At 49.2% G+C, this 23075-nt stretch overlaps 1 protein-coding gene across 4 annotated transcripts; it reads left to right on the top strand.

Annotated features, from left to right (window-relative positions):
* Positions 1–57: 57 nt before the first annotated feature.
* On the top strand, positions 58–22999 carry LOC119133737 (T-lymphoma invasion and metastasis-inducing protein 1-like). 4 transcript variants are annotated; one of them, XM_037269861.1, is made up of 29 exons: positions 58–164; positions 6548–6593; positions 6712–6835; positions 6938–7482; positions 7634–7911; positions 8620–8892; positions 8956–9190; positions 9651–9823; positions 10142–10366; positions 10615–10800; positions 11443–11571; positions 11683–11757; positions 13051–13218; positions 13301–13405; positions 13916–13997; positions 14140–14226; positions 14886–15110; positions 15516–15622; positions 18398–18613; positions 18693–18761; positions 18837–18962; positions 19039–19147; positions 19218–19397; positions 19482–19697; positions 19770–19828; positions 19915–20011; positions 20144–20231; positions 20439–20614; positions 20689–22999. In XM_037269861.1, the coding sequence occupies exons 4-29, from the start codon at positions 6945–6947 to the stop codon at positions 21132–21134; spliced, it is 4668 nt and encodes a 1555-aa protein (XP_037125756.1). In that variant the 5' UTR covers positions 58–164; positions 6548–6593; positions 6712–6835; positions 6938–6944; the 3' UTR covers positions 21135–22999. The 4 variants fall into 4 exon arrangements, with proteins under 4 accessions (XP_037125756.1, XP_037125755.1, XP_037125754.1 ...); XM_037269860.1 differs by having other exon boundaries at positions 13048–13218; XM_037269859.1 differs by having other exon boundaries at positions 11443–11595.
* Positions 23000–23075: the final 76 nt, after the last annotated feature.

Below are 23075 nucleotides of genomic sequence, written 5' to 3'. Positions count from 1 at the left end.
GGGTTCTCGCACACACACTCACCCCCCCTCTCTCTCTCGCTCCCTCTCTCTCTCCACACAGCTCTCAGTCGAGTCTGGGCGTGCAAGGAGGCAGCATGTGTGCGCTTTAATGTGTGCAGGACTACCGCTTGGATTCTCCCGTCTTGGGCAACCGCTGCACTGAGGTACGGCCGCATGCTTTTTATTTCTATTTTCAACCACTTTTTTTTTTTTAGGGCTTTTCACCCATATGTGTTCGTTTGACTCGAGCCCATGTGCGTTGGATAATCCCGACGTGAAGGCACGAGCGCCGCTATTCATTTATTTACGTGCATGCTCAGTGGGCCGAGCGTTTATCAATCATTCATGTTTAAAAGTGACTCACACACACACACATACGATAACAACTAACCGCCAGCACGATTGACTGACATCTCTCCTGATACACCTCCTGGGCATTCCATTTGATTCCGTACTTCTTGTGTTTTTATTAAATACAATATTATCAACACCATCCATCTCATCAGGTCGCTCAAACTCACATTTGAACAAATGTTATGCGTCAACATATCCTGATGTTTAACATGCATTAATATGTACCAATCAATAGAGCGGATATGCTCTCTTTATTCACCCCCCCAACTTTACTGTTATATTGAAAATGTGTCACTTCCTGGTCACTTTGCAGCGCTGTGTTTCAAAATAGGTGACCCGTGAAAGGATTTATTGTGGCGGATAAACCTAAGTGTATTTGCGTATGTCTGTCCAAAAGTGCGCGTGAACGTGCGCACTTTGTTTTTAGACTTAACCGAAGCCCGGGGCTGCAGAACGGAGGGAGGCAAAGAAGCCATTATCTCGCACACTCTGATTATCCCCCGTCAATGAGTACGTGTGTGTGGGTGGGTGTGTGCGAACTGACACAAGCATGTGCTCTGTGCGCGTACAGTCGAGCTAATATCGTGTGTGCGTAAAGGGAGGGGGGGATGGGACTCGAGGAGGCGAGCCCCGTGGCGCGTGTGTGTATTGTAAAAGTGTGTGTGCGCGTGTAGCGAGTGACCCACTTTGATACTCTGCCCCCGCTGCGAAGTCACCTATAGCGCGTGTGAATAGACGAGGCGAGCTTGTTGCCTTCGGGTACTTTTGCCTCTTTACACAATCGATCGATAATCCATCACTGATCCGTCTATTTTGATGTTACAATAGGTACAGCCGAGACATTCGCTAACTCCACGTTTGCCATGGATACAAATCACCGAGTCAGCAGTCCTTGAACGCATCGTGAGCGGAGCGGAGTGATGCCGGCAAATGAAAACAACGCTAATGACAAATGCAAAGTATTACGAAACATATTTCTTGTAAATGAAGTCATATTGGCGGCGGAAGATGAGCTCGTCTTTCCGGCCTTTCATGTTCTTCCCTCTTTTTTTTCCCCCTCTGCTCAGCAAAGGCTTACATAGGAAGACCCCCCACCCGCCCACCATGTGCACACACGCAATCAAGCAGAGTTTGTGTGTGTGCGCGCGTTCCTACACAAAGCATGCTTGACGGAACTGACAGTCGATGGCGGTGATGCGCCGGAATGTTTGTTCTGTATGTTCATTATATCGAGCGTCGGACTGCTTGCAGACAGACGGATGGGCTTGATAGCATTGCTGGATGGATGATACAGCCAGCTGTGTTATGGATGGAGGGATGGATGGACACAGGTAGATAGACAGAGGCAGATCAATACTTGTAACACACACTGCATAGACGGTAAGGAGCACACGTGTCGGTTTGCGATGCGGTTGTCCCGGTTGTCATCCTTGCTAGCAGCGCGCACGTGGCTTGACATGAGCGATGGAGTGGGGAGGGGGCGTAGGGGTCCTCGTTCATTTCCCCCTTTTTGCCTGCTTGTGACGACGATGGACTTGACCCTCCTCGTTGACCTCCTTCCTGCCATCCTTCCTTCCCGCCTCCGTTTCCGTCCATCAGCGTGACAGCCCGGCCGCGTCCACTCATTAGCTTTAATCGGCGTCGCCTTACAGCACGCACGTATGTGTCTGTCCCCGATGCACCCGTTTTTTCGAAAGTGCTCATGTGAAAGGGACTTTGGTCTCCTCTCGGCGCTCCCTCCCTCTTGCCCGTTGACCTGGAAGTGATGCGAAGCACTGCAAGGCAGCCTCACCATTCATTATTGTTTGATCATGCCACACTTATTTTCATGCGTGTGTTTGTAGGGTCACGTTGGCTTTGTCCCCCTCACCCTAAGGCCTCGCATTGGGTGTCGGTGTCACATTGAGCTCACGCAGGTCGCTAATGCGCCGAGAGGCCACGCTCCATTCAGCGCGGCCAACCATCCCCGACAATAAGCCAGAGCGTGTGTGAGCGCTCTCCATCAGGAAATGGAACCACTGACCTGGATCCAACATCATCCACTTTTGTTTTGGTCCCAAGACGTCTTTAAAAAGACAACATCCCGCATGCGAACGCTTTTGTGAAGCGTCGAACCAAGACTTCAAGTTGCTGATTTGAGTTTCCCGTCAGGTCTAGAAACCGAGGCGGTCCGGAAATCCTGATGGACAAATTAGGAATCAATACGTCCTGTTTGCTTAGCCACGGGGTACAAATCGGAGAATTGTGTATCGTGTCAAAGCCCCGTCGCTAACAAATACAATCGCGTGAGTGAAAGTGGGATCATGTTCAAATGACATCCAGAAGGCAGAAACCCAACACTGAGTATTTAGTCGAACCGGTATCATAATGATCTTGGGCGTAGGCGCTCGCCCGGTGAATGAACACAACGAAAGCGGCAGATGTGTGCCGAAGAGAAAGAAGGGTGGCGGACGTGCGACTGTTCTCACGTTCCCTTTTTTTTTTTGTTGCAAACTTGGCGGCCGGCGCTTGCATTAGAGAATACCTCATTAAGTTTGCCAACGCGCCGCTGATTCGTGTTCAGGTCTTTCCGGTCGGATGGCGTTTGTCTGCAACATTCTCACCGAGAGTTCTTCGCCGTCGCATTGTCCTCTGTCTCGGCTTGGATTTGTTTGCGGGAGCCGTGTTGACTCAGGTGCGGGGACGTGCGAAGATAACCCCCCCCCCCGCTTTAGCGAAGGGAGCTGGCGACAAAGGAACAGCTACATTTATTTTCTCATTTGTGATTGCTTGTTCTTGCTTCTTTGTGACTATTCTGTAAATTTACATGGAAGCAGTCACTAGCACAGACAGGGACCCCATTATCCACGGATCCCCTTCCCCCACCCAACATTCATTAGTCTACCTGCGCACCCCCAACTCCATCCCCTCCCCCCTCTAAGAGCCTCTCATCAGTCCATCAGCACCATCCGTCATGTCTACCTTTTGCCTGCTATCCGACGCTGTGGGCCACTCAACCTCGCTGTTATTTCGCCGACTCTTCAGATGAAACCGAGGCCCGCAATTTGCTGACAAGCGCACCTGTCTGGCTGGCGGCGGGGTTAAAAGTCGCGCGGATTTGCCGAGATAAGCTCTCACGTGTGAAAATACCACGGATTAAAATATGGTATCCTTTCTCGCCGAGTTTCGCCGGAGAGATTGTTTCACACTAAATCCAACAGAGCGGGACTTTGCTCCTTCTGCGCTTTGCCGCCTCTGGTCTGGTCCGACCTCAACAGCCAAGTAATTGATCGTTCACGCTGCCACCGTTACTACCTCCCGAGCCGGGAAATTGGTGACTATCATCGGCGGAGGTTTAAATCTTTGGTGTTTGTCTTGTCGGATCTGCGCTGAGTTAGCGAAGCGTCGGAACCCCCCCCCTCACCACCACCCTCGCACTAGTGCCTGAGGGGATTTTACTTTAAATTATGGTAATCCCCAACTGTACCGTAGCGCAGACGGCAGTCGGTTGTGCTGAGAAGCGTGCGACGTAATCTCCTGGAGGAGCGTCTTTAATGAGGTTAGCGCCACTTGAGGAGCAGAGTGGAGGGAATCGGTCGTTAGCGCTTATCGTTAGCACTCGATCCTCAGATACCCTCAAATGTTGTGGTTTTGTATCCCCTTCCCACTTTAGTCAAAGAAAACTTGAGTGCCCGATGCTCCCACATACGGTCGGCCCATGCTGTCGCGTTTGGCCACAATTTTCCCGCTGAGGATTTTGCACGCCTTTAACACCACATGACACGCCATGCACCGAAATGGCGTGCGGAAAACGATGCCATCGGGATTTAGGACGGGCTGTCACTCACATTTCCCGTGAGATTGGCTTGGCTCGTCGACAGCAATTGGCAGCAATTGCGCATCTCGAACTCTGTGACGCTAATCCCGTTTCCCGCCTAGCGTTTTTGTACTTTTATGTGGAAACCAGAAGCTTTGTTGTGCCACTCAACGCCGAGCGCCGATGAAGCTTTAAACGCTGTCTGATGAAAGCAGCGGGGACGCCGTTTGTGTGTCAGGAATGGAGGCTGCGAGGGGTGGGTAGCCTGACGATTGCCGCTTGTGACGGCTCGTCAGATCCCGAAGGCAGGAATAAGAAACTAATCTCCCGTCCGGGAAACCCAACCGTTGATGTCTCAGACAGAGCGAGTGTGGGCGTGGAGCCTCTTTGACGCACATGTCATGATGCTATGCTAATTGAGAACTAGCTAGCCTACAAGCATGTCTGATCTTGAATTTGAAATTTCCCCAGATCCCACTTTTCTTCTACTCAGGAATTCCGGCTCCATTCCAGAGAAAGAGCGTCAACCTCAGCTACTTGCTTCAATGGGCAGGGATAGGTTGAGGCGTTAACTATGTGAGGAATGTCAAAGGTGCAGGAAAAGCCCCGAGGGCAGGTGAAGCCCAGGGACTACGTCAGTGGCTTTTATGACTTTGTGAGGGGCAAAGTGGCCCAAAGGTGCACGCGGAGGTCAGGGAAAAATCAGTCTACCTGCCAGTCTCGTATTTCAAACCATTTCATTTCACGACAGCTTGTTAGTGCTGTTAGTTCAACTTCCAGGCAGGGCTAGGTGCAGCTAGCAAACAAACTAGCACCATCTCCAAAGTTAAAACTATGACTTACCAGCTAATTAGCATTTAGCTCTTCCTTGAAACAACCACTTAGCAGAACATCCACCCTGTCAAAGTAATTTCAAATTTTTCACAGATGGTACAAGTTGTTGTTGTTGTTCCAGGAGGCGACGGCACTGAGTCATGCACACCTCTTCGTGATGATGATTTATGCGCTGTGGGTGGAGTGCAAAGTGTCGGTATTCAAGAGTGATTCACTTTGGGAATGCATCTTTTGAAAAAAAGGCAGTCAAGAAGCAAGCCCAAGATATTCAAGAATAATACAAATTAAACTCAGCGTTTCCTTTTGTTTTATAGATGAGGGAGACTTGGCTAGTTTGCATTTTGCTACCTGCCGAAATGTTATTTTGAATTGAAGTTATTGTAATTAGCTTGCGTGCATAAACGCTGCAACCTGCACAGTGTCGCTGCTAAAAATTCCAACGTCGAACCATCCGGCAAAAACAATCACGACAAAGAGACGATCGAGCGAGTCCGCTGCCAGGCTGAGGCAAAACCACTTGTCTTCACTTCAAGCTCAGCACCAATAACCTCCCTCACCCCCTCACACAGCATCCGCTTCTGCTTCCATTTCACACACCATTCTATTCATAGCTGCGTACCCCCAAACACACACACACACACACCTCGCTGTAGGGCAAAGGAAAGTCAACAAAAAGAGAGTCAACACTGAGACGGAAAGCAAGACTGTTACTCTTGTGTACTCAGACGGCTTTCATACATACAACAGGTATGAACAGGAATGGAAATAGAAAGGCCTCAAGGGGTCGTGTTAGTTTCTTCACCACATGACCTCCGCCAAGGAGTTTTTTTTTGTGTGTTTTTCTCTTTCATTTAAAAGTGATAGTTTTCATTCGTTGAAATTTGCTTTAATTTAGTGATAAATGTGCCACTTATTTGGTGTACGTGGCTTGGCCACCTGGTGGCAGTATAACGTAGACGTACACGCATACACAAAGCTGGCCAAAACGCCTCAGTAAGTAAAAATGAACTCTTGGCAGAGGATCAAGACAGTGTGTCTTGAGGTATTAGGATATTGTCTGTCTACAAGTGTTGCGCCACCGTCTGTGTTTAAGCTATCTGACAGCTCCTTTCCATTGTTTGTTAGCATGAAGCTAAACAAACATTCGAAGACGTTTGCTTTGAGAGCTGCATGATTTAACTTCCTTCAAGCGTTCCCTCTTTAATGTGACACCGCAAGGCTGTGTCACGTAATGCACGGCAGAAGTGATGTCGCGCTTCTCGGCGCTGCCTTTCAATGATTACGTATCGTTTGCATCACGTGACATCACAGTCGCTTTCATCCTTTCATTCTGCTCGCTGCGCTCAGTCGCGCATACGAGTGGATGTATGTTTCCTGGCGAGGTTGCAAAGCGGCTGGCGTGTGCGCACATGCCCGAACGTTTTGTGGCGGGGCTGCGAGTTTCCAGGGTGTAGTTCAAAGAGGTGTGGTGTGACATTAGGACTTGCTGTACTGCGTGCATGCGTCTCACTTTTATCCCTTTTTTTTTTTGTTTTTTTTTTTTTGGTCTTCCTCGTGTTTTAGGTCAAGCCGACTACTCGAAAGAGGCTTTGGAGACAACGTTGTAGAGGTGAGCACCTGACAAATGTCACATTTTAAGACACTATTGAGGTCCGTCTTTTTACAAATACGTGCTCCATTCTCAATTTTGTAATATTTTGTTGATGTTTTTTTGTTTTGGCATACAGGACGTGAGGTTTTCCCTGTCGTCTTAATCGTCGCGCTCGCCGCCTTGCGAGCGTGACGCGGAGAATGATGCGCTTGCAAGATGGCGAGGCTGAGATGCTGCTAAGGCCCAGACCTTGACATCAGGTTGGAAGTCTTGCAAGTGTAAAATTATTTTGTTATCGTATATTTTTGAAAATAAGTCAAATATTTCTCAAAATGGTGATAAAAGTGCCATGTGATCTGCAGTTGCACGATGGGGAATGTGGAGAGCCAAAACGGCGAGAGCGCCTTCCACGGCGTCTCCGCCGGACATCTCTCCCGCAAGCACACGTCGTCGCGCTCTTTCTGCCTGTCGTCGGCCTCCAAGCGGCCGGCGGCCCGCCGCCCTCGCCAATCGCTGTCGGCCAAGCAGCCCGAGCGCCACCGCAATTCGGAGGCGTCCACACGCTCCTCCAGCACGCCCAGCATCCCACGCTCGTTGGACGCTGCCCCGGACGACGACGCCGGCGGCCTGGCCCGCTTCGGCGCCAACCCGCACTGGACTCAGCGCGTGGCCATGACCTTGAGGCCCGAGGAGCACGACGCCTCGGCCTCGCCCGCGCCGGGTGACGACGCGTCCAGCTTTAAGAAGAAGCGCTCCAAGTCGGCCGACATGTGGAGGGAGGACAGTCTGGAGTTCTCGCTGTCGGACCTCAGCCAGGAACACATGACCAGCACGGAGGAGATGGTGGATGGAGGCGAGGAAGAAGAGGAAGAGGAGCAGTTCAGCCGAGAGCCCAGAGGACCCAACGGTGCGGAATTGAGTTACATCATAGTTCTCAGCCCAACACCTCTTGAATTTATTTCATGCTGAATTCCAGGATGCACTGCAGCGTCATACAATGAATGGAGAAATAAAATGAAATGCCATATTTTGAATGGATGCACCGATGCGTGTGACAGGTGTAGCCGAGCGCGCCTCATCGCTGGACCACCTGTGCGGCCACCACGGCGCCAAGCTCAGGGGCCAGAGGGCACGGCGCAGAGAAGTCGAACAGGACGACGACGCCGAGACGGGGCCGACGTCTCCGAGCGAGGAGGACGGCGGCGGCGCATACGTGGCTTTCACGCTCCCCTGCCGACGCTCGCACTGCCTCTCGGAGGGGCCGTCGGGGCATGGCTCGGCGCCGGTGCCGCCTCAGCGGCCTGTTTTTCAGGGACGCCGTGCGCAAACCACGCAGGTAAAACAATCTTTTTATTCATTTCATGTTTTACTTATATAATGCTTACTAGTTTTGCTTTAATTATGTGTATCTTGTCCCTCCAGGGTTGTACACATTCCAAACCGAAGACGCACACTTGTTTAATTTTTCATTGAATTCGTCTTTGCTGATTGACTCAATAAAGTCCCCAGGAGATTTGTTAAAGCAACAACAGTCACTTTGTGTCATCGTCACATTAATAGCAAAGTCCACAACAAGAGAAGCTTCCTTCCCAAAAAGCCCAAGCTGCACCCTAAGTGCTCATCACAAATTCACTCAGACATGTCCGTGTGTGAGTGTGTGTGTGTGTGTGTGTGTGTCGGGTCGGGGGGGAAGAGTACAGCAGCTATAAATAGACGACAAGGCGGCAAAACATGGAGGAAACAGAACAGAGTCTCAGTTTCTTAAGACGACCTCTGAGGAGAGGACACTGAACCTCTCGTGGAAAACTTTCCAGCGGAAACACAGGCGCACACTCTTAAGTGTTAACACACACACACATTCTATATATGTAACATAAATGGCCACATTGTGTTTGTACCAACAAGCTGCTCCTGTATGCTGAGTGATGTACTACCATTGCTTTATTGTGAAATTGGCATACCGCTCATTCCCCGCTCGTACCCTGGAAAAAAGTCTTTATCGGTTTAGCTTAGCTAATTATGACTTGCATCCTCCTCTTGACAGGACATCTCATCCGCGCTGGGCGAAGGCAGCGAGTACGGCGACAGCGGCATTGACGGAGTGACGGCCGAGACGGAGGCGGCGGCGGACGGCGAGCTGTTGTCCCGGCGCTGCAAAGCCATGTCGGCGTCCTTCTCCGTGTACTCGGCCGTCGAGAGCGCCCTCTTCCACAACGGCAGCGACAGCGGAAGCAGCAGCGCCGGCGTGGCGGAGGCGCGGGGCAGCAGCGGAGGCGTCTACGAGAACTTCCGCAAGGAGCTGGACAATCAAGTCTGGGTCAGTTTGAATTGTGCTTTGATGAACTATCAATTGATTCACGATTAAATATTTACTCATCAGGCACACCGAGGCCAGGACCGCTTAGAGGTGTGCTCAGCAGTCAGCGACGAGCAGAGCAGCGGCACGCTCAGCAGCGCTTACCCGTCGGAGTCGGCGGTGGCGTCGGCCTGCGCCCACAGCACGGTACGAAAGGCGGGCGCGTTGGCTGTCAAGAACTTCCTGGTCCACAAGAAGAGCAAGAAGGTTGAGCCGGCCACCAGACGCAAATGGAAACACTACTGGGTTTCGCTCAAAGGTACTCAGCCCGCGTGACCTTGAGCGGGGTTGTCTGCTGCGCCTCTTCTCTGTTTTCCATTTTCTGTCCTCCGCCTCGTTTAATTTCACGCCGGCGTCCTTGTCTAATCCGTTTCATCCTCGTGAAATGCACAACAACTGCCTTGCCTCATCTCCACGCAGATGAATAAATCACTTCTTGTGGCGTGCGCAGGACGCACTGACACTGTATTTGCCCTTGCAACATTTTTTGGGCTACTCTAATTTGGTGGAGCTCTGAATTTATATTGGGTGTAATTCCACTTGCAACCGCTAGAAAGACTATTTATCTTGAGACTAAAGTTGAATGAAAACAATTTTTGATGTCATCTTTGATTGATGTATATTTTGAGGTGACAAATTTGTTAGATTGGGGAAAAAAATAGCATCAATTTACAGTGACTGACGGGTGTTTTTTTTTTTTTTTTTTGCATGCTCTGCAGGCTGCACGCTGTTCCTGTACGAGTCGGACGGTCGCTCGGGCATCGACCACACCAGCGTTCCCAAACACGCGCTCTGGGCCGAGAACGCCATCGTGCAGGCGGTTCCGGAACACCCCAAGAAGGATTTTGTCTTCTGCCTCAGCAACTCGGCCGGAGACGCCTTCCTCTTCCAGGTACGAGGACGTCACGCCTTAAATATGTGCAGCACGTCCATACGGCGCGCTGACGTGCTTAAAGGGCGCGCTGTCGCTGAGCATTGTGAGCTGTGACAATTTGCCATTTGTATGCCGGCACCTGTCACACTCACTAAATGGAGGACAAAGACACCCTGAAGGAATCTTATTAAGCTGGCCGACCGCCGCCGCTATCACACGGTCTCACCCGAACCTCATCTGCATACCACCTGACTTTAACAACAATATCAATATCTCATCCATTATTTCCACCGGTTTCTATTGCAACATCACGCCGTACGTTTTGTCTCCCTTCAGACGTCAGGTCAGACGGAGCTGGAGAACTGGATCACGGCGATCCACTCGGCGTGCGCCGCCGCCCTGGCCCGGCAGCACCACCGCGACGACACGGTGCGCCTGCTGCGCGCCGAAATCCGCAAGCTGGAGCAGAAGATCGATATGGACGAGAAGATGAAGAAGATGGGAGACATGCAGCTGTCCACCGTCACCGACGCCAAGAAGAGGAAGACCATCCTGGAGCAGGTAGGCCCAAATGGCATATTTGGTCACTTTTGGAAAAAGTTGGCAGAATGTCTTCAATAGTGTAGCAGTGTGTCTGGAGAAGCGTGATATCATTTGCTGTGTTATCATCGTTTTGTGTGTTTCACCTCCCACGGCCCACCTTGCCTTGGACGTCGTCATCATCATCATCACTCCCACATCTCACTCGTGGAGCCAGGCGCCATGTTCTGTTCTTGCCGTTCAAGCGACCGTGGCCTTTTGTGCTTCAGATCTTCCTGTGGGAGCAGAATCTGGAGCGTTTCCACATGGACCTGTTCCGCTGCCGCTGCTACCTGGCCAGCCTGCAGGGAGGCGAGCCCCCCAACCCCAAGCGCCTGCTGGGATTCGCCTCGCGCCCCACCAAGCTGGCCATGGGACGCCTTGGGATCTTCTCCGTGTCCTCCTTCCACGCGCTGGTACCACTCGCACACGTGTTAACGACGCTAGGTTGTGACGCAATCCCATAATGGCTCAGTGAAGCAGCATGCGGCTCACTAAGTCAACGGTATGATTTTACGGGAAAGGGGAGAATCTTATCCAGGAAACAAAGAACGCACACACACACATGACAGTTTGATGGTGTTGATTGGCAGATCAATATGAAGCGTCCCCGAGGCGCTTTCCCACCAAACAGGCTTAAGTCTCTGTCTCTAACTTCCATCTTCCTCCCTCCCTCCATCCTTCCCTGCCTTTCCTTTGTCTCCATATCCCCCCTAACTTGCCCCCACCGCTGTCTCACACTGTCAGACATCAACACGCAATTGATTTCCCCCCCCCGCTTCACGTCCGTTTTATTTGCAGACATAATTGTGAAGCTTTCAAATCTTTGCCAACGCTCGGTGCTGTATTAATGTTGCTGCTCATCTTTTATTCTAGCATTTCTGTATATAACAACGACAATGCATTATATTTGAATATAGGCGATTTCATTTGTTTTATATATTTGATATTTTTGTTGACATTAAAATCTTTCTAGTTTGTTTTACGTGGAAAAATAAATGAAGTAGTGTAAAAAAGTCTCATTTTAATTTATGAAATGTACTTTTGCGTTCTTTCAGGTATCCGCGCGCACGGAGTTGAGCGTGAAGCGGCGCGGGCAAGCCACACCTTCTCGCACCTTCAGCAAACGCCGAAGTCGCTTCTCGTCGCTCTGGGGGATCGACACCGCCTCCCGCAGGAAGTCCAAGGTGCCGCACCCCACCGTCACCCAGGTGGACTTTTACAAACCCGCGCCAAACTACCCTGTAGAGCGCCTCGTACTCGTCAATACGCTCATCGTACTTTCTAAATCTTCACAGGTGTTTGTTGACGGCGTCGAGCCGGCCAAAGCCCCCACTGAACCAACGTATGAAGACTCGGCCAGCGACAAATCTGTAAGACTCGAGTTGATTTTGTCGTATTTACACGTGGTTTAACATCACTTCAGCTTTTAATTTGGTATGTTTGCCACTTCCTGTACCTACTGGAGCGTTTGATGAGTCTGCGCATGTTTAACGGCTTACAAGCTTCCCCACTGCCCAGAGGCCAAAAGCAGCAGCATGCTGCCATTTCCCCAATTCCTTTCAGTCAGATCCCTTTTGTGTTTTTTTTTTTTCTTTTCTTTTTATTCTGGCTTATTATGGGGAACTACGGCTGAACCTTTCCACATCCGAGAGCATTCCTCCGAGGTTCCGTCTTTCACTTGACGCTATCTGCCAGATTAAGTCTCTCGCTAACCGCTCGGCGTCTGATCCGCACGTAATGCAATTATTCCTATTCCCAGCCATCTTTTCAGCCTGTCAAACAGCACATCCTCATCCCTCATTGGCACCTTCTCGTCTCCTCTTTTCCTTCGCTCGGGGCGAGCTAAAGTTAACGGGTCCCGAAGGCGATCAACCGGCTGTCTGCCTGAGGGACATTTTGATCTTTACCTTATCTAAATGCTTGCTTCAAACCTAAATGGATGACGTCCTGTCTATTTTAGGGCGTGGTTTGTTGAAACTTTTTTTTATGGGGCGATTCGTGATAGAAAATGAAATTTCATGTTGCAGATTAAATTGACTTTAGGGGATAAATTGTCAAACCAGCTTGTTTAACATTTGTTTTACAACAATTCTGCCCAATTTGCCAACTTGGCCTGCCAAAAACTAAATGTGAAGTTATTTCCTCACCCAACGGTGGCTCAAATGTAGTAACTGTAATATTTGAAAGGACCCTATTTGAGCTAAGCTTCAAAATAATTATGCAATAGGGCAAAATGGCGAGCAAAATTCCTATTTGAAGGACCCCTGCAAATGCACCAAAATGGCCTCCTCAACACAAAATGGCAGCCTTTTCAGACCTATTAGGCCGTAGGACTGTAAAACAGATTGTAGAGCCAAACAGTCACATTCACATCTGTGGAAGCTGTCACCTGATATGATCGGAAAGATCACCATGTGTGAGGTCCTGTTGATGCGGCTCGGGTTGCCAGATTGGCACGCACGCGCACACACACGGGCTCAGAGCCACATGGGAGCTCAAGGGGATGACAAATGAGCTTTTGTAATTAGACCTCCAGATGCTTGAGGCCACCAGCATCTTCCATTGGGCTCTTTAATTTGAATAGTTATGTATTAGCTCTGGAAATAATTGTATACACTGTCAAGTGTCTCCAGGAAACATGACTTGTCTTATGTTTTCAGAAGGAGAGGGAGAGCTCGGTGAAAAGTCTTCCCCAGCTGTCCTTGGACAATGAGGTGTGGCTCCCTGAGAACCTGGCCCCCTCCTGGGTGTGCCTACCCGGCGACCAGCCCATCTTGGCCGTGGTGCAGCCCGGTGACACGACGTTGGAGGTCCTCAGCGCCGTCTGCAAGGTGACCATGGGAATTCTAACTCCATTTTGGAGATGCCCGGGTGTTACTTCAGAAGTGTTTTAGGACTGTTGTCATCCTGCAGAAACACACATTGGACCCTTCTGGTCATTACCTGCGCTTGAAGGTGGCCGTGGATGACCGCACGCTCCTCTACGTGCCCAAACACGACGAGGACGTCTACGATGTGGTGAGACGTTCAAATGACTTTTTGGGGAATTTGATTTCATTTGAGTTGGTCGGATGTCATCACGTCGTTTTATTGACTAGAAGCCTCAAATTTCATTTCCTCGATTCAGCATTTGTCGTCAGTGTAAACGTAGCACGTTAAAGTCCCATTTAACACATTTAGACGCTTAGATCTTTGTTAACTGGATCAACGATGTCTCTCTCTCTCATTAAAATTCATGTGTACCGTATGTGGTAAATTATGCAAATGAGCTTGTTGCGCTTGTTATCTCCAATGAACATTACGGGCCTCAGCATTATTCAGTGGTGTTGTTGAAGGCCTATTTTCACCTTCGCCTGATGTGTTCTTCATCCTCTTTGATCAACATTCACGCTTATCACTTTCTCATTTCACATCTTGACACACGCACCCTGACCCCATGACCTTGATTCACAAATGCTTCGTCAAGAATGTTGAATAAAACATGAGCTTGTTTCCAAGCGTGATGATTTCTTGTGTTTTTTTTACCAGCTGTACCAGGAGATCGAGATCTGCACCAAAATCACCCGGCTGATCCAGTTCGACCGAGCCGAGTCGTGCACGCTGGGCTACGGTAGGTCGGCTTCGCCTCAAGCAACGGACTCGTTTCAAATTGGATTGATTTGGGGATTCCGGAAAGTTTTCAAGCGGAATTTGGTTTTGACATTAGGGTTCCAAATTAGAATCTCAAGTTAATTTTTTTTCCCTGTCTTCAGGTTTCTCAGTGTCTGTTCTGGACGAGGAAGGCACCCAGCGGCTTCACATCGCTGACGTCAAAGCTGGCGGACTGGCCTCTGCTAAAGGTACAGTGACAGCTAGCCTAGCATGATGCTAGGCTTCACAGCCTGCTGAGTCACACACACGCGCACACAATGTTAGTGGGTCAGCCAGCATGTTCCATTGATCCACTGAGGAGAATGTGTGGAGACTGAAAGAGATCACGCAAGAAAACCAGGCCAACTCTGCAGGCTTTACGCCAACCCCGTCTCTCTTAATGTCGTCACAGACTCGCACACGCGCACACACACACAAAGCGGCCGCACAGTGGGGCCCGGGGGCTTTATTTCTTTCAGTCCGATAAAGACTCCACTATACAGCTGACATTTCCCATTGCGGACAAGTAGGTCACGACTTGAGGCTAAATGTGTCATTTGTGTACATCTAGAAAAGTGGATGTGTGTGTTCCATGCACAAAGGTGAGCTGTCTGTCTTAATTGGCTGCTAATTGGCTGCGGTGCGCGGGCGGCGAGAGGATATGTTTGTGTTTCGTCTGGGCTGACTTAAAGTAGGGATTTGAGCCAAGTTTAGGATTTCAATCTAGGGTAGATTTAGAAGTAGGGTTTCGAGTCTCGTTTCGGGTTTCAAGGTATGGTACCGATTTATGATTTCAATGACATTTGAAGTCCATTAAGAAACAAAAGTTTCATTTTGCAAAGGAATTAATGTCGTGTCTTCCCTGAAGGTGTACGAGCCGGTGACGAGATCCTGCTGTTGAACGGCAAGCCGGCCGCCGCCCTTCAGATGGACGACATGCGAGCGGCGTTTGCATGCCAGACCCTGACGCTGAGCGTGGGCGCCCTTCCCCACCTGGACCCCGCCACCCTGTGCCCGCCGCCGCCTCCCAGACGCTGCGACGCCGACCCAGCCGCCGCTGGCACCACCACTGACATCTTCTCACAGAGCCAAGGTCAGGAAGTCCCTCAAAAGGCTTTGAAAATGCATCTTGGGCGGGGGGAGTTGACAAGTTTAACTTTTCTGACCTCGTGAATGTGCCTTCCAGATGGTCTCGTGAAAGTGACGTGGCAGCTACTGCTAAGTTAATACCTGTCCTCTTCATCCATGTGCAAGGGCAACAATTTTTAGTCTCTCTTTTTTTTTTTTTTTAATAATTAACATACAGCAAGCTAATACATATTCATGAGATGCTGTCACATGTCAGGACAGACGGAAGTAAACACGCCAGCTGGAAGGTTATTTACTCATAATGGCAAAGATGTATCCAGTTAGACCAAAAGGAGGAAATTGCCTTGAAAATATATTTATTAATACCACAAGCACACTGATGTGAACATTTTTATGCGTGCATCCACAGAGGACATCCTGGACGACGTGTCGGGTCTGACCGTGGATGACACTTTGGACGAGGGGGTCCCGCAGAGTCCGGGAGATCCTCCTGCAGAGAAGATCTATGCGCACAAGGTAGGAATGATGTTTATAGCTCCTTTCAAGCAGATTATGTTAGCTTGCAATGCAGCGGCAACAACGAGGCACTCGAAAGTGGCCTCCCAAACCCAGACATTGGCTGTCAAGTGAGGCTTTTCAAGCCCCCCCCAAGCCAGGTGTGAGACAAGCGTATGATTTATTAATCAAGAGCCCGTCGCCTCTCATCAGCGCTTCAGCATTGTGATGATTTATGCTAGCAGAATAGCGGCGGGCCTCTTTTGCCCAGATACGCTTGCCACCTCAGGTCCCTTTGTCACCATGGTGACAGCTGTTACTTTAGGGGACGTGAAACAAATGTTGTGCTATGGTTGCGTGAATTGTATGTAAACGGTGTGTTTAAATGAGATTTCTAGATTTGAAAATTCTTCCCCTCAGCTGCTCATTAGCATAAAGGATTTAGGAATTTGGATGCTGTCTGTCAACAAACACAAAATCCTGGCAGGTCTTCTTTTTTCCATGCCACATTTTTCCTCTCCTTTCCTTGCTTTTGTCTCACCTCATCTCACCCGGCGGCAAAGGCGAGACCGTTTTTAATTATCCCCCCGACTCTGTCGTCGCTTCATTGTGTCATTTAGCACAGACAAACGAGTGTCTGGTGCGGAGACGAGCTTCATTATTTTACACAAAAGCGCCACTGCCGCCGACAAATGTGATAACTAGAGGGAGAAAGGAAGGCGGGGCTGGTGGTCGGGGGGGGGGGGGGTAATCACTTGGGATAACAGCAATCATAGAGATGATGATAGTGCTGATTGTCGTCGTTCTCAGAGGAGAAAGTCAGTCCGCCTGTCATTTCTATTTTTTTTTTTTTCTTCTAACCTGGAGGCTTTTGAAATTAAAAATGTGATTTGTTCAAAATGACTGGCATTGCTGGCTAATTTATCATCTTTAGTGTGTTCTCAAAAATCTTGCTATTTTTTCTCCCGAATGTGCAAGCATGCCAGTTGCTTGTACTGTCATAGTCTGTCCGCTAGAGGGAGCCCTCATGAATTAATTTTGCAGCACAATGACTCCCATTTGAAGTGCCCTCATTCCCAAATGAACTACTAAAAATGCCTTTCTTTCTTTACATTCATTTTACCATACCACACTCAAAATCAACAAAGCCAGATATTTTTAAAGAAATTTCAAAATGCAGATTTTTAGCATTTTGTAATTGATTTGAATCGATAAAGAAATCAGCAATTCTATTACATTGTGATCAAAACAGCTGATTAAAAAAAAATCTTTGTCAAGTGAGCACTTGATCTGAATCAACGTTTATTTTCATTTAGTACACGTCAAGCCAAGAACTGGCATATGTGATGCCTAACTAATCCATGTTGATCCCACTTTTTGCTGGCGGGCGTGGCGATGGCGACAGGTTGGCACTTGCTTCCCAGCTCCTCCCACCACGCTGCACTGCTGCCACACACACATACACACACACACACGCCCTCGCTCCATAGCCGCAGGCTGTTTCAAAGATGCGTGGAACCTGCTCCGGGAATAAGGTAACGCGTTCGTCGAGACTCGGTGTATTTACCTGTTTGACACCACACATGACTTAATTTGCAGCGGTTTTCCAAACAAGCGGTCCTCCTACCCGTTATGCTAACGAGCTGTCACAGATACCCTCACACACTCGTGTGCATCACTCAATTGGAATTAAGGCTTTCTGATTACGTAACTGTGTGTGTGTTTGAAGTGCACTACCGGGTGTGGTCTGTGCAGGTTGTGTAGACTTTGGAATGAAAGACAGAGTCAAACGTCCAACAAGGAAGCAGTTTGGTAGTTTTCAAGAAGGGTTGTGCAAAAAAGACTCGGCGGACTTGCGCAAAGGTTTCTGGAGCAGTAGCGTGACGGGTTACGGCACAAAAGATTCTGTTTATGCGTTGATTTTAACGGGACGCTTTAGTGCTGATCCAATCACTCTTTGATCTGGTTTGTTGTTGCTGTCAGTGGTGCTTACATAAGCAAGTAAGCGAACGTGCTTCCTTCCTCTCCCTCCTCCCTTCTGTCTCCTCCTCTTGTTTCTCAACTCACGGAGACGCCTCTGCTTGTTCTCAACTTGCTTGCTGCGCCTCGCAGCGGGACGGGCAGCTTTTCTTGGCTTTTGGGACGTCGGAGGGGGTTTTGTCGGCTCCCACCTGGACGGGTGGTTGAGCCGTGCTCCGAGCGCCGGCATGTCCGTCTTCAGGAGGTCCAAAAGGAGGACCAGGGTCAGCTCCAAGTGGGCGTCCAAGTTGCTCTGTGATGTTTTACACCTGGTGAGCTGCACTGACAAATTGTGCTGATTTTGACGAGGATGTGTTCATGTTAGCCGGGCGTGTGTTAGCATGTCGCTAAAGGGGAGCAGCAGTTAGTGACTTGACTCCAGTTTTGTGTCCTTGTCCATTAGCTTGACTGTTTGTTGCGTTTTAGTGGAGGAACAGCACTGGATTCATGGAAGATGTTTTATCTGCGTGCGCGCGCGTGCATCCAGATGCAGCAGTGCTGCCAAACGGGTTTGAACACCAACACGGAAAATGGGCTTTGTCATTAGCGTGGCACGAGCGAGCAACGAGGCGTGCAAATGCGCTTAGACGGCTCTGTTCTCGCCTCTGCAGCCTTCCTGTCACTCGCGGTTGTAGCCTACATTTGAAGCGCTGTGCAATTTAGAGAAAAGGCCAAAGTTGACGCTCTGGTTTTCGACCTTGTTTGATTAACAGAGTCAAAGCTCAGTTAATGGTTTCATAGATGTTGTACATCATACACATGCGCTTCTTCCCTTAGAACGCGGAGCAGACGTCGTCCTTCAACCACCGCAGCCACCACGACGCTCCCGAGCGCCCGATGTCGTCTTCCTCGTCCTCTTCGTCCTCCTCGTCCCTCTCCCCCAGCCCGGTGTCGGCCCTGCCGCCGTCCTGCGCTCAGCGTCAGCTCTCGCACGCCGACAAGCTGCGCAAAGTCATCAGCGAGTTGGTGGACACGGAGAAGACTTACGTTAAAGTGTGTCCCGCTGACTCATCTCCCGCGTGTCCTCGCTCCTCGTTGCAACGTCTGAGCTTGTTCCTCCTCGTCCGTGCAGGACCTGCGTTACCTCATCGAGTGCTACTTGACGCCGCTGCAGAAGGAGAGCTTCCTCACGCAGGACGAGGTAAGATCGTCTCCGCCGGAACCACCGCCACACCAACAGACTATTCATTTTTTATAATCTATATTTTTGTCCTAGCTGGACATTCTGTTTGGCAACCTGGGCGAGATGGTGGACTTCCAGGTGGAGTTTCTGAGGACGCTGGAGGACGGAATCCGACTGGTCCCCAATCTGGACCAACTGGAGAGAGTGGAACAGTTCAAGGTGGTGATTAAAAAGGATGCTTTATAGGAGTCATGCATTTATTTCGACCTCACTTCTACACTGCTTGTTTCCGCAGAAAGTGCTCTTCTCCCTGGGCGGCTCGTTCTTGTACTACGCCGACCGCTTCAAGATCTACAGCGCCTTCTGCGCCAGCCACACCAAGGTGCCCAAGGTGCTGGCCAAAGGTAAGCGCGCCTTCTCCAGCCTTCGCTTTTGAACGTCAACATGAAAAAGGCATCGTGGCGTGTCGTCCAGCCAAAACAGACCCGGACTTTAAGGCGTTCCTGTCGGAGCGGAACCCCAAGCAACAGCACTCGTCCACGCTGGAGTCGTATCTCATCAAGCCCATTCAGAGGGTCCTCAAGTACCCCCTGCTCCTCCGCGAGCTCTTTTCCCTCACTGACCCCGACAGCGATGAGCACTACCACCTGGACAGTGAGATTTGTCACACACTTGCTTGCTCAAGACTTCGCTTGAGGTTTGGACCTCACGACATGACGTGCTGTGTTTTTTTTCCAGTGGCCATGAAGGCGATGAACAAGGTAGCGAGTCACATCAACGAGATGCAGAAGCTGCACGAGGAGTTTGGCGCCGTGTTCGATCAGCTCATCAGCGAGCAGAAGGAGGTTAGCGACCTATCCATGGGGGATCTGCTGATGCACTCCAGCGTGGTCTGGATCAACCCTCCGCCGTCTTTGGGAAAGAGCAAGAAAGACCCAGAATTGGCCGCCTTTGGTAAGTGTCGACAAAAGCATCACGTCATACCGACGCGACATTTTTTAAACATCAATTATTTCTGTATCTTAGTCTTCAAAACCGCTGTGGTGTTTGTGTACAAAGACTCATCAAAGCACAGGAAGAAAATGGTGAGCAGCTTTGTTCATTTTCAAATCAAGAAACTCCAGTGCCCCCTGTTGCCTAATGAACGCACTACACTGCAATTCCTCCTCAGAGCTCCGCGCACCGAGCGTCCATGAACGATGAGCGCGATCCGTTCCGCTTCCGACACATGATTGCCACCCACTCGCTGCTAGTCCGCGCTCTCGCAAGTACGTTAACGCTATTCTGCAACATTATGAGTGTTTTGCTGGCTCAGCGACTAATAGAAAAATAGATCAGCAATCGCAATTAACTGATAATTTTTTTAGGATTGTATGTTACACGTGTTCTTTGTCTTCTAGACTCTGAAGGCACGGCCGTGTGCGAAATAGTTCACACCAGGTCGGAATCCGAGGGGCGACCCGAGAGAACATTCCAGTTGTGCTGCAGGTTTGCATTTAATTTACTATGTGGTCGCGTATTTAACTTTGTCATTCATAGAATTTAAATGAACTTGAAAAGTAATTATTCTTTGTTTCCTCTCATAAAATGATCTGATATTGATGACATTATAAAACGTATTTATTAATTGCAAGAGATGAATGTAAATTGAGGTCGGTTTTCCCAGCTGTCTCAAACTGACCTTTTTGTGTCCAGTTCCGCGGAGAGCAAGAAGGATCTGCTGAAGGCGGTGCACTCCATCCTCAGGGAGAAGCAGCGGAGGCAGCTGCTCAAGACCGAGTCGCTCCCCCTTAGTCAGCAGTACGTCCCCTTTGGGGGCAAGCGGCTCTCCGCCCTCAAGGGGGCGCAGAGGCCCGCTGTCAACCGAGCAGGTGAGCCCAACCCTTCAAGTTGCATGCTTGCCAAAATAAAAGATGTCACTAAACTTCCTGTTTTCTGTGTACAGCTTCAGCGCCGTCCCGTTCTCTGGCTCGCAGGAAGTTGTTGCGAAACCGTTTCACCATTGACACAGACCTGGCCTTGGACACGGACCCGGTCTTCAACAACAACAACCACCAGCGGGACCCGGACTCGCCTGCGGTGCCCCCCGCCGCTCCCTCGGCGCCGTCTCAGCCCGCGCCCTCGGAGCTGTGGCCAGAGCAGCGGTTCGACTTGCAACCGTACGAGAACGGCACCAAGGTGAAGGAAACGGACATTTTGAGCGACGACGACGAGTACTGTAAGTCACGGCGCGGCACAGCGGCGCCCTCACAGACCAGCGAACTGGACGCCAAGATGGACGCCATGGAGATCCGTGGCGTGCTGAAGGCGTGCGCGGCGCAGCGGGGGCCCGAGCGCGACACCGTGTGGGTGCGCAGGGACGACTTTGGCTGCAACAGCGACGTCTTCTGATGCCAGCGCACGCCAATCACCTGCCGATCATGTCTGACGGGACGCGCTGGCCACTTCTTTAGGTACACCCTCCCATGATGTGAGTGTGCGATTTCTGCCTTTCCCCTCCGTGAGGATTACTGATGAGCCCTATTTTCACTTTAGTGCAAGAATCCTATCCAGTTTTGAGTTTCACTTCAAATTTCCAGAATATGCTGTTAGAGCAACAGCCCTAATAATTTCAAGTCTAGTATTTATTTTTGAAGGTTCTTTTAAAGGGAAGTCAAGTTTGTTTCCAATAATATGTTGTGGAATATGAATAAAGCAAAAATCCACCTGTTTTTTCTGAGATGCAGAAAAAAAGGTGTTTAATTTATAGTGTTTCACAAATATTAATAAATATTAACAATAGATATTTTAATCAGAATGTTGTGTTTCGACTTGACTTCTCCTTTAAAAGCAGCAGCCATCAAATATTGTGATGTTTTTCAGCCCTCGACCAATTGTAATTCACAACACTCTGCCGAGAAGTCGATTTCTTTTGAAGGATAAACCCAAATCCACAGTCTACCAGCAATAATACAAGACGACCAAAGTTTCCGAGATCAAAGTTGTTTGTCACCTCCAACTTCCAGAATATACGGTTAGAGCTAGAAGCCCATTTCTTTTGAAGGATAGACCCAAATCTCTTTTCCATTTTGATGCAAGATGTCCCAGGTAGTCGAGATCCAAGGCAACCTCGATTCAGAGCTTCCAGAATAGGCTGTAGGCTTGTTGGAGATCCCCGCTGATTTTGAAGGATAGACCCACATCCACAGTTTACCAGCAGCAAAACTCTCGTTGCTTTTTAGCACTACCAGATGACTTATTTTTAGGGCCCTAAAGTCTATTTTTCCACACAAAACCTTTGAACCTGTCTATTTTTATGATTTTTTTGTTAGCACTCAAGGGCTGCGTGCCATTCACTTTTGCCTGCAGGTGGTTCTCGGCCGCTATTGATTGGTCGGGATGTTTATATTTATAAGACCCAAATGCTCACTTTTGATATGAAATATTTGTAAAACGATACAGTTGACTTTATTGCCTTTCTGCTCTCATTGTTTACTACACAGTCTGCAGTGTTAATGCACCCTCACACGCCTCAAAAGTTGAAATTAGTTTGGCAGCTTGGTGTCATCGACTAAAACAAGAAGAAGAAAACGTCACAAAAGTAAACAGGTAAACCACTCAAGTCATGGAATGTTATTAATAAAAGCGACAGAACCAAGGGCAAAAGAATAAAAACAGGAAATGGACAGTTGACACTCACCAAAATAAAAGGGAAACCGATAGCCAGTGGCAATGGAGCAAAAACAAGTTGACATGCCAAAGTAAAAGCAGAACGGGCAAAAGCAGTCGGACCATAGCCAAACTAAAGTGCTTTGTGCATAAAATGTGAGCCCATGAAGCAAAACAGGAAGTAGCAAGCCAACCAAAATCTTAGCAACTTAGCTTAGCAACACTTGACAGTACCCTCTCGTTGTGTTTTAGGCCCAATTTACATGAATGTCTCCATTGCTAAAGCCAATCAACTCCATCTTGTAGGCCACGCCCCCTTTGTAACCTCAGCAATGGTCCTTGTTTACTTGAAAGTCATCCCTGCAGTGTCTCTTCTTGTCCACTGGGCGCCGCTGTTTCACCGTTTGTTTTGCGCTTGAGAACAAAATGACAGTCGCTGACAGTGAGCCGCTTTTTTGTACAAATAATTGTGATGCATTTAACTTAGCAGTTAAGTTTTGGGACTGTGAGACACAATCCCCTTTTGATCGTCTTTGTACTTTTTGCTACACGACACGTGGAGTATTATCCTTTGTATGACAGCAACAACAATAAACTTTATACATTTACACTTTTTGTGTCCAAGGCCACTTAATACTCACATTTATTATTCATTTATTTGACTTGTGACTTCATATATGATTT

This window comes from Syngnathus acus, chromosome 14, assembly GCF_901709675.1.
Source record: "Syngnathus acus chromosome 14, fSynAcu1.2, whole genome shotgun sequence".
Classification (NCBI taxonomy): domain Eukaryota; kingdom Metazoa; phylum Chordata; class Actinopteri; order Syngnathiformes; family Syngnathidae; genus Syngnathus; species Syngnathus acus.
The sequence above is the reverse complement of the archived record's forward strand: the minus strand, read 5'-3'. Positions and strand labels throughout refer to the sequence as shown.